Source organism: Tachyglossus aculeatus, chromosome 13 (genome assembly GCF_015852505.1).
Source record: "Tachyglossus aculeatus isolate mTacAcu1 chromosome 13, mTacAcu1.pri, whole genome shotgun sequence".
NCBI classification, from domain to species: Eukaryota; Metazoa; Chordata; class Mammalia; order Monotremata; family Tachyglossidae; genus Tachyglossus; species Tachyglossus aculeatus.
This window is the reverse complement of record NC_052078.1, coordinates 8,145,343-8,157,378: the sequence shown is the minus strand read 5'-3', so window position 1 is coordinate 8,157,378 and position 12,036 is coordinate 8,145,343. Positions and strand designations below refer to the sequence as shown.

General features: G+C 38.8%; 1 protein-coding gene across 1 annotated transcript in view; it reads right to left on the bottom strand.

The window, feature by feature from the left end:
- The window catches only part of UBE3C (ubiquitin protein ligase E3C), a 117,194-nt gene that overhangs the window by 90,936 nt on the left and 14,222 nt on the right, over positions 1-12,036 (bottom strand). The window contains exons 3-6 of the mRNA XM_038755613.1: positions 5,790-5,864; positions 5,048-5,194; positions 2,582-2,697; positions 362-519 (exon numbers count right to left, since the gene is read on the bottom strand). Of these exons, the coding sequence (XP_038611541.1) occupies positions 362-519; positions 2,582-2,697; positions 5,048-5,194; positions 5,790-5,864 (496 nt within the window). The remainder of the gene's footprint in view (positions 1-361; positions 520-2,581; positions 2,698-5,047; positions 5,195-5,789; positions 5,865-12,036) is intronic.

The following is a 12,036-nucleotide window of genomic DNA, read 5'->3' as shown; positions in this document are numbered from 1 at the left end:
ATGACTAATTTAAAGTTACAAGAATCTGTGGTGAGAAAGTACAGACTTCATTTATTTAGGTTTTACATTGACTATGGAAGTTCTCACAAAAGAGCTTGGGCCTCGGAGTCAGAAGATCTGGGTTCCAATGCCTGCTCCGCCACTTCCCGCTGTGTAACCTTGGGCAAGTCACAACTCCTCAGTGCCTCGGTTTTCTCATCTATCAAATGAGGATGAAATGCCTACTCTCCCTCCTACTCAGACTGTGAACTCTGCAAGGAACAAGAATTGGTCCAATCTGAACAAACTGTTTCTACCTCCATGCTTAGCTCCATGTGTGGCACAGAGTAAGCACTGAACAAATACACTTATTATTACTAACCTTTTTGAATCACGTAGTGCAAAATTTGTTCAATTAATGATGCTACATAGGTAGCATCTTGTAAAACAGGAAAGTAAGTATTCTCAGAAGAAAATACCTCAAGCATTCTCATAGGCAGTGCAACATTCAAACTGTCATCGTTGCAGTTTTGCAGCAACCTGCAAATAAAAAACAATTTACATCCTTAATACCACGTTGTCCACTCCACCTAATGATGTATTCACTTTCAAAAGCTCACATTATTATCATTCACAAGCCCACAGATCAGAGCTGTTTTCACAAAGGGTCTGACTGAATTGCCTTGAATCATCACTGAATGCAGCAAAACCCTGAATAAGTCAGCTTGGAAAATAGCTCAAATTGACATCTGTGACAGGGACCAAGTACGTCCCTTTTTGACACTTTTTAGTCAGTGCATCACATATTAACCTTCCCTGCTTACTGGTCTCCTGCATCTGGGGGAAATCTACACAATGGAATGTCTCCCAATGTGCATGCATAATCTGGAACTGTAATTCCCAGAGAGCACTATGCCTTTAGTTTGCCCCATTTCCTCTTCCCTCACCACCCCCATTTAACTGATTGAACGAAAATAGAGAACCTGACCCAATACCTTGACCCAAGGCCTAGAATGGACATTTCCTCCTCCGTAACCTTTCTTTCCATGGGACTATACACCTTTCATGGACAGATCTGTAATTTATTTGTGTGTATTAATGGCCAGCTCGCCCTCTAGACTGTAAGCTCATTGTGGTCAGGGAATGTGCCAATTATACTGTAATAGAGTATCTCCCAAGTGCTTAGTACAGTGCTCTGCACACAGTAAGCACTAAATAAATACAACTGAATGAATGAACTGAGAAACATTCCTTATTTTCTCTTCTAGAATTCCCCACAATCACCTTTAACAGCATTTATTAAACATCTACTCTGTGAAGAGCACTGCACTAGGCAGTTGGGATCACACTGGAGAAGCAGCATGACGTAGTGGATTGAGCACAGGCCTGGGAGTCGGAAGGTAATGGGTTCTAATCCCACCTCTGCCACTTGTCTGAGGTGTGACCTTGGGCAAGTCATTTTACTTCTCTGGTCCTCAGTACCCTCATCTGTAAAATGGGGATTGAGACTGTGAGCCCCACGTGGGACAGGGACTGTGTCCAACCCAATTTGCCTGTATCTACCCCAGTGCTTAGTACAGTGCCTGGCACAGAGTAAGCACTTAAATTATGAAAGAAAAGCCATGCTTGCTGCCTTCAGAGGGCTTACCACCCAACCAAGTGCTCTACATCCAATGGATGCTTAGTAAAAACTCTTGCACAAAATGAAGGAATGTCACCTCCTAGAAATTTAAATACCTATTTGCCAACAATAAACACAGCTGTAGTCCACCATGTTGTATTAATCCTTGGTCCATGCTCACAATCCTTGTCAAAAGGAAACTAGTGAGGAATCTGAGAAGGTAGAAGCAGTTGGCTCTGAGACCAAATTCTGAAAACACTTCCCTTGTCAGATTAGTCCATCTACCAATTATTTTGATAATTAGTTGCCATTTGATACTCCCACATTCAGTTGGTATGGTTCCCATTTTTCCCGACACTACAATGTACCAGTTTTTATTTAAATGGCTATATTTTTTCAATGTTAGACCTTTTAAGAACTCAGTGCTTTCCTAACTTCACATCTTCACATTATCCTTGGTGAGCAAATCCTATTATCAAGAAGTATTAGTGAAACAATTAGAATAAAAAGTTTTGTAAAAAAAAATCAAATATTTCATATCAATCTCACAAAATCTGAACATTTCCATTGGAAATTTAAAGATGATTAAAAGTTTCAGTTCAAGAACATCATTTAATATTTTGAGCAAAAAGACTGGGTGGTTTCCTTATTCTTACGTAATTTAGGCACACCTTCACATGACAACAGCAACTACACTGCCTACATGCAATATTTAAAATCTTGTGCATGTATGACTTTGAAATTGATACAGATTCAAGAAATTTCTAAAGAGCACAGAATGCTGCATTAGTCTGGAATGCAGACATTTCTAGCAACACAATCAACAGCTTTCATTCCAATATGTTTCGTTGCTAAATTCAAAAGCCATAAAAAAATTGCAACAAGCCTTGGAAATAAGGGACGAAAGCCCCTCCAGGTTAGTCAAAAAATATCAATTAATATTTGGCAAACTTAGTTCTGCAATAAGTAAAGGAGCTTTACCTGCAACATAGGCCTAACAGCCTTTTTATTTGGAATAAGCATGTAAGTCTGTCAGGACCATCCAGCTGTTTAACGAACTGAGAATTGTGTTTAATTAAATTCTGACACATCCATATCTGTAAGAGCAAAATTACAGAAATTATGATTTTAGAATTAGAAAAATATACAGAATTATTTCAGTCATTCAAGATGCAATCTGTGTTTAAAAGTTAAACTGACCCAATCTAGGTACAAAATTAATTTTGAAATATTAACCAGTTTTTACCTTCAATTTCATTTTTTCAGGGCAAAAATAACATTTTTCCAGATTTTACTAGAAAAAACTATCCTTGGCCTATGTCTGTACAGTAGGCAAAACTGCACTTAAAAAAAATATGTATTCTACAATGAGGATGTGTCTACACTGAGTGCAAAGATGAGCATTTTAAAATGTAGCTGTAATAGTGACTATGGAAATGCCTGTAAATATAATAAACACTACCAAAATGTCAGCACACCCTTTGTTCACTAGAGTCTCTTGATATGAAGAGCTGAAATCTATCATTCAGATGCTGTTACTTGAATCACTTCACAAATGACATCCCACTCTTCTGAATCTCCCATAAATAAAAAAAATCCCCATTTTTGTACGAGTCTATTAATTGATTTTTAGTTCAAATGAGGCCTTTCCTTAATTCTCAGGGACACAACCTTCTGAGAAGCACGAGATACATTTACTATAAAATCTAAAAAGGAAGTTGCTTATGGAAAGAACTACAAATTTTGCCCTCTGACAAGACGATTCCTTATTTCTACTTTCTCCCCCTTGGTCTTTTCTTGCAAGAAATTCGACTACTATTTCAAGGTTCCACACACCCTTTTAAAACTGGCTTTGTTAATAATAATAATAATAATAATAATAATAATAATAATGGTATTTGTTAAGTGCTTACTATGTGCCAAGCATTGTTCTAAGCACTGGGGTAGACACAGGGTAATCAGGTTGTCCCATGTGGGGCCTGCGCATTTAATCCCCATTTTGCAGATGAGGTAACTGAGGCACAGAAGTTAAGTGACTTGCCCAAGGTCACAAAGCAGACAAATGGCAGAGGCAGGATTAGCACCCATGTTCTCTGACTCCCAAGCCCGTGCTCTTTCCACTAAACCATGCTGCTTCTCTAATAATCTCTTAATATTGTGTGGCTCTAAATACTGCCAGTTTTAAATGGGCTACTCAGCATTTTCTGTGGTCTTTATATTACGATTTCCTTTGATCAAAATGTTGTGATCACAAAACCTATAAAAACAATAGCACAATAGAATACTGGTTTACTTAATATATTAAAAAGAATATGTTTTAAGCAGGGTGGAAATAATTCGAGTCCCACCACTGAGATTAGTTTATTTTGCCTACCAACAAGAGCTTTCAGTTCAAAAGGTCTCTCCTTGAACTACTTGTCCACATTCTCTCATGAATATGGGTACAAACACTTTTTGCATCATTTGACATGTACTCCACCCTAAAATCTGTTATATCTATTAACAGATAAAGGTAGGATGTACAATAAACACACTGTGAAAGAAGCCAAAGGGGTATTGTAGGAGCGGCAAATACAGTGTTCTAAAATGTATTTAAATGTAGACATACTTGAAGTGGGAATATGATGAAACACTACAACATGGAGGTTTTGGGGTTTTTTTTCGAACAACTTCTATTCTTAAGATGGTGTAACATGAGAAAATATTTAAGGACTGATTCCATCTATTCCCTTCAAGTTAGAGCTCTAGGAGGAAAAAAAAATGGGAGACTCAAAATACCAACAGTGTATCCTAAAACATGAAAGATATGAACAGCAGAGCACACAGTTTTATAGTATGGACGATATATATGCTTAACATTTGGGAAGACAACGCAAATAGTAACAACCCCACATCCAAAGTTCTTTTTTTATTTTTTTGCTAAAGGTGCTTCAGTTATATGCTCGCTAAAGATGGAGATCTTTAAGAACAAATACATGTTTCTCCTGAAAAGGACCACATTAATACTTAAGTCTTACTTGGCAACTGGGTGTGCTCGAATACATGTTGCATTTGAAAGGATGATCAATTGTGGGTAAGGAACATGATTACCAACTCTGCTGTATTGTACTCTCCCAGCTTTTCGTACCGTGCACTGTATATAGTCAGCGTTTATTGAGCGCTTTTGATTGATATGCTTTCAAAATTTTGATACAGTTCATGCACCTGAAGAAGGGTATTAGAACTTCCACAACAGTGACAGAGTCAAAAGTCAACTACAATTACATTTTTGTTTTAGTAGGGGGCTGGTTTTTACCATAGTAGCACCCTGCTACCAGTCCTTGGATATATTTGCAACCAGCTAAGAAATAGCCAAATAGTTTCTGCTTTGCTTTTAGCTGGAAGGTGTGAATTAACTTGACTGGTCACCTAACAGTTCACCTAGTAAAGGTATATTTTCGTACTCACCAAACGCTTTGAATCTTCAGTCTGTCTGTAAAAAAAAAGAAGCTGCCGTGCTAAAAGGGTCAAGTTAGATCCACTAGCAATGGAAAAAGTTCCACCAGACTGTGCCAAATTAGCACAGCGATCAAATTCGCTTCTTTGGATGGAATACTAAAAACAGAAAAAAAACAGAAAAACTTTTATGGTCTGAGTACATTTTAAACTGTTTTTCATTAAGAGCTGAAATGAATATTATTGACAATTAAACTGCTGACAGACCATATAGTTGCTATCTAATCTCTGAAAGGCAAATAAAACTTGATGTAATATACGGCTCTTAAATACCTACTAAAATATAATCTTCCACAGCTTCCTTCTATTGAATCTTTGATATTAGTTTCTGCCCTATGTTTATACTTTGTTATCTAGTTTCACAAGTAGTTGCTAGGTAATTAAGAAAAACATACTGCCCCATAAAACCTTGGAAAAATATTCATTTCATTTTCTTTACTTAGTGCAAAAATAACATGTTCAAATGTTTTATGTTAACATTAAAATACACCTTACAAATAAACCCCCCATGCACCCACATCTCCTTTAGTAACACATTTTAATAACGTTATAACTAAGAGACACTCAGAGACAAAGGGAGAAATCAATCCTCTCACATTAAGTTCATTTCCTAGTAGTAATAAAATTATTTCCCATTAAGCTAGTTAACAAACATTTGCCTGGCAAATCATTCTTTAGTAAAGAAAATACTCACTTGCTGTTTTCTGTCCCTATAACCCCGTACAAAGGACTGGATGATTATTGCATTTTTCAGCCTTCGCCTTTCTTCCTGAGAGAACAAAGATCATTCAAAACGAGATGTAGAAATGACAAATATGCTGAGTCAAACTTTTTCCTTGCCCCAGATACAGATATTTACCCATGAACTAGGCAATACTAATGTGAAAAATGAATGAAGCGTCAAAAGAACTTTAAAAAACTTTCAAAATTACCATCTCAAATTTCTGAACAGGGAAAACATTTCTTCTTTAACCTTCCTAACCTCCAAAGAAACAAGACATGACAATAAAGGCTGCAACTGAGGTAACTGACATTTCAATCAAGATTTTGGATTTATTTCTAAGGAACAGGATTGCAAAAGCATTGAGGACTGATCTATTCCCTGTGGGAGTTAAGTAACTATTAATAGAGTATTATAATAAACGTTTGAAAAGATACTGTCACTAGGCATGATGAATATACTATCGGGCAGATGCTTATCTTGTAGTCTCATGGGACCTATGAACTGAGAAGGTTCAAGGGATCCCAAGGCTACAGAGTACAAAACAAGTTCAACTCCCTTCCCAAGTCTGGGTCTGCTTAAATCTCTTTGGGTTTATTTCAGGACCTGTTTGACCATGGGCTCTGAGGACAGAGGGTGGGATGGTCCACCCAAAAGTAGTGGTAATAATAATTATATATTTGTTAATCACTTTGTGTCAGGCACTGTATAAAATGCTGGGGTGGATGCCATCAAATCAGGTTGGACCCAATCCCTGTCCCACATGGGGCTCACAGTCTCAATCCCCATTTTACAGAAGAGGTCCAGAGAGGTGAGTGACTTGCTCAAGGTCACAAAGCAATCAATCAATCGTATTTATTGAGCGCTTACTATGTGCAGAGCACTGTACTAAGCGCTTGGGAAGTACAAGTTGGCAACATATAGAGACGGTCCCTACCCAACAGTGGGCTCACAGTCTAGAAGGGGGAGACAGAGAACAAAACCAAACATACTAACAAAATAAAATAAATAGAATAGATATGCACAAGTAAAATAGAGTAATAAATATGTACATATATACATATATACAGGTGCTGTGGGGAAGGGAAGGAGGTAAGATGGGGGGGATGGAGAGGGGGACAAGGGGGAGAGGAAGGAAGGGGCTCAGTCTGGGAAGGCCTCCTGGAGGACTATGCCATGATGCTTCCCAGAGGATTAGGCCCAGCCTTGGAAGACTGTAGGGAAATAAACCTATTTAAGGGGTCTTCTCCTTGGACTCTAGGCTGTAGTTCAGAGGGCTTGGGAGTCCTGTTCAGGCCAAAGCTTTGGAGCTACACAGCTGCAACAAACAGCCATCTGGACCCTCAGGAGGCTCCAGACCTGGCGGTCCTGAGTTCACCAGATCCTGGAGATACGGAAAAACCTGAGACGCACAGAGGGAGCCCTCTGTCAGACTGATTCCCCACTCAAATTTTTGAAATTTTAATTTATCACTTTACGCTTTTTAAAATGGTCACGATAATTCAAATAATGTCTTCAAGGCTCGGATGCCCAATCTGTTAGCATAATTACCTCCCTGAATGGTGTTTTTGTCATTTTTGCTAATTACCTAGAATGAAAATCAAGCCTCAGTAAAAACAGCCAAGTAAAAAATGATCAGCACACTTAATTTTCTGTGAAATGCTAACAAACTTAAAAAGGCAGGTTAAAAATGTTTAATAACTAATGCCAAAAAAGGCTTTAATTGATTTATACCATAGTGTACTTACTATTACTCAGATTAGCTAAGCCATGTGGCTTTTAGTTTAGTGCACTGTTGTGTGCAGTATCTTGGGGGTGAGTTGTCTCATAAAAACTTCCACTTCCTAGCATTTCAGAAATGTATAAGCGGGCCTAAAGCCGATGTCCAATCCCCAATTCTAGGACATCTTCGCTCCCTGACCATGTATTGTCCCCCCTAAAATGAATTTTCCTTATGTGAAAAAATTCACTAGGGCTATTGAACAAAACTAGAGAAAGATGTTCAAAGCAAAGCAAGGTAGGCCAAAGCTTCATTACATCAAGGATAAACAAAGTTTAAATACAAAGCAATTCTGTGAAAACCAGCACTAGTTCCTGAAAAGAAAACTTCAAATGGACATAAATTTTCTGTTCTTGGAAAAATGACTAATAGCTTTCCAATTATTACAATTTTGAAGATACTGAAACTTTTCTCTAGCCCCATGTTTCATTTTTCAGGTTTGTGAAAAGTAGAGGAACTGGACAGGAAGTCCTGAATTATAATCATGAGTCTCTAATGGCAGTGACCCTTCAAAATAAAATAGAACACAACTGGAAATGGCTATTTAATGAACTACAAATATTGGAGGTAATGAGCTTGTTTGTCTACGAACAATGCCAATGATACTGCCAACCCTCCAATGTTATGGCTTAAGTGGCTCAGGCAAAAAGCAGTTGATTATTCTGTAAATGTACTGAAAGTTAAAATGGTGAATCTAAAATCCAATGAATCCTGATGTGATGGTATCAGATGAGCATTAATTAATAACACTTACTATGTTTCACTGCCTGCATTACATTCCGTTGCTAGCTTCTCATTTAAAACGACTGCATAAAGTTATGAAGTGCACATCCGAAGGTTAAACTACACGGCAAGACAGATAGGCACTCTTTCTGAAGATACAAGTTTCATTCTAAAATGCATAATTATCAATTAGTGCCCCATAATTGCCAGAGTTGCAAACCTGAGGTCAGTGCTGAGATTTCACTGCATGCATTTATCTTGTTAACTGTAATTTTGTTTTTAAGGCCTTGAGACTGAAGGAAGAGCAATTATCTGGGATTTCTCCAATTTAGTATTTTTTCATCTTGGAGCCAAATGCACTCAAAAATGTAGGAGGAAAATCAGAATAGTAAGGGACCCTTGGAAATAAGAATTTCAGAAACAAGAGTTGCATAGCATTGAAGGCAGAAAAGTCAAGATCATTAAAACAATGAAGAGACCAGTGAGTTTGTTTAAAAAAAAAAAAAAAAGGCCAGAAACCTAATGAGAGGGGGCCTTAGAAAGAGTGAACAGGACAAAACCCACACTGTTCGGAGTTGAGAACGGATTCCACAGAGCGGAGAGAAAGTGGATATAACAGGTAGATGTAGGCTGCTCAGCCAGTGAGAATGGGTATGGACGCTGTATGAAAAGCAACCAATTCATCCATACAACAAGAGGGCAATATAGAAATTACCAAAGAGACCGTGACACTCAGCAAAGCCTCAATTACACCGGAAAGAATGACAGTCAGCCAAGAATACTTTGGAAGGAACCCCTTCAACAGAATAGTAACAAGGAGGAGCTGGGAGTCATCGGGAAGCCAATGGCCCCAGCACTTCCCTAAAAGGCTGCTGCAGTTTGTCCTAATCTACCTCCCCTTGAAACATGGAGCAGAAAGCTCTTTCAGGACAACGGGATTTTGGCTGGGGTCCCTGAGGTATGACAAAGTGCAGACTGGAGATGACAGCCTTCTGTGAGTGAGCTGAGCCAATTTGTGGGGTTTCACAGACTGCATCTTGGGGGTCCTACAAGCTTCCTCAAAAATTCCTGTTACGTAGAAATTAAACTTCACTTTATTAAATCAGCACGTAGATTGGGTTTTGTAAAATCATCAATCATCATCATCAATCGTATTTATTGAGCGCTTACTATGTGCAGAGCACTGTACTAAGCGCTTGGGAAGTACAAATTGGCAACATATAGAGAGAGTCCCTACCCAACAGTGGGCTCACAGTCTAAAAGGGGAAGATCTCTTAATCCTTCCCCGCCTATCTCTGTCAGCCTCTCATCTCTCTGCCTCCACCCCAAGCCCCATCCTCTTCTTCCTTCTGGTATGAGTGTCAGTGACCAGCACATCTAAGAAATTTAAGACATGAAAGTAAGAGGTGACAGACCCTCATAAAATCAGAAAACTAAAGGATTAAAGGCAGGAGTGTGTTTAAAAAAAGGCCTACTTTGCATTTTGCCTGAACCATTACCTTAATCCATCATAGAAAAGTATTAGTTTCCTTCATAGAAGTTGGAACCTTGAGCAGAAACCTTATTTAAAAAACAGGGTGGGGTGATTAAGGGAAGGCATATAATAAGGCTAGAAAAAGGGGGAGCAGAAGGAAAAAAGAAAGAAAAAGGAATAAGGAAGAGAAGAAGGAAAAGAAAGCTGAGGCCACTCGGGACTGTACCTCAACCTCTAGTGCACTCTCCCAAGTATTGCCTAAAATAGACAGTCAAATAAATACATTAACTCTCACACTCTTCTCTTCCTAGCCCAGAGAAGAAACTCCTCACTCCCAGGCTTGAACCTGTTTCTGCTGTGTTACTGAGTTGCAACCAATCTAATTGTGATATTTGTTAAGCCTTTACTAAGGGTGTTCGGATTTGTTAAGCCTTTACTACCTGTGTTCAGGAGTAGAATCAAGAAAATCACCCCACACAGGGCTCAGAGCTTAAGTGGAAGGGAAAACAGGCATTAAATCCCCATTTTACAAATGAGGAAACTGAGGCAAGATATTTTGTGAGAAGCAGTGTGGCCCAATGGAAAGAGAAAGAGTCTGTGAGTTAAAAGCTTGGGTTCTACTTCTAGCTCTGCCACTTTCTTCTCTCTTTTTTTGAATAGTACTTGTTAAGTGCCTACTACATATCAAGCATAATACTAAGCACTGGAATAGATAAAAGACAGATTGGGCACAGTCCCTGTCCCACATGGAGCTCACAGTCTAAATGGGAGGGAGTCGATTTAATCCTCATTTTACAGATGAGGTAAATGAGGCACAGAGAAATTAAGTGACTTGGCCAAGTTCAATCAATCAATAGTATTTACTAGGTATTTTCTGTGTGCAGAGCACTATGGTAAGCTCTTAAGAGGGTACAATACAACAGAGTTGGTAGACACATTCCCTGCCCACAAGGAGGTTACGTTTAGAGGGGGAGAAAGACATTAAAATAAATTACAGATATGTACATATGTGCCGTGGGGCTGAGAGCAGGGTGCCTATCAAGTGCTTAAAGGGTACAGATCTAATACTTAGGTGATGCAGAAGGGGAGATGAGGTCACAAAGGTCCCTGGACTTCCAGGACTGTGCTATTTACACTAGGCCATGCTGCTTTCCTGCTGTGTGACCTTGGTCAAGTCACTTAACTTCTCTTTGCCTGAATTTCCTAACCTGTAAAATGGGGGTTAAAACCTTTTATTTCTCCTACTTAGGCTGTGAGTTCCATGTGGAATAAGACTTGTCTGATTCAACAATGCTGTTTCTACCCCAGTGCTTAGTAAAGTGCTTGGCACAAAGTGAGTACTTAAATACCATAATAATAATAATATTTGTATTGCTGTTATTAAGTTGCTGGCGCTGGAATCTACTGAAACCACTGAACAGAGAACAAGGCTACCAAAACTGGACAGTCCAGTAATGCTTGCCTAATTGTGGTCTCAGAAGAAAATTAAAGTAGGCTTGGAAAAGGCCAATGAAAGGCCTGTAGAAAAGGGCATCATCATTGATATTTTCCAAAGGCCTCTATGGGCAGGGCCCTGTTCAGACAGTTAGCCAGTTAACAAAAGACACTTTAAGATAAAGTGTACAAAGTCTGAATTTTATATATTCCAGAGAAAGAACATTGTACAACTGGTCTATACTACTTGACTAATTCCCATTATTAAATCATGTTGGTCTCTACTACTTGCAAGTAGGATAATTACTATGTCAACCATTTCAAATAAAATAGAGGAAGAGTATTCCCTTTCGAAGGGCCTTATTTGTGTCAAAGGAGGGAAATTTGGAGGATTTGGATGTAGCAAAACCTCCAGATAGTACAATTAAAGATAAATGAAAATAATGCAGTCTTCAGGGCAGATCAACAAGCTACTCTGTCCAGTTACACATCCCCAAAACTGGCCAGTAGATGCTTTGAAAACCAGTGCAATGACTGCTTTGGTAGAATTATTATTACAGGCTGGAAAATCAACTCCGTTCTAACAAGTTGTCCTTCAAGAGGAAAACAGAGAGGGAAATGGGGCACCTTGCAACAAGAACTCCCTGGTATTTATAGAGCACTTAACTGTGTCCAGAGCAGAGCTCTCAGTTATGACTTTCTTCTCTTATCTCCCTTGGACAGCTGGGGAGGTTGTATCTCTAACTGGTGTAAATGCCCATTCTTTGCCCTAATTAGAAATACCCAGGATTCTACTCCTAGTTCCAGTG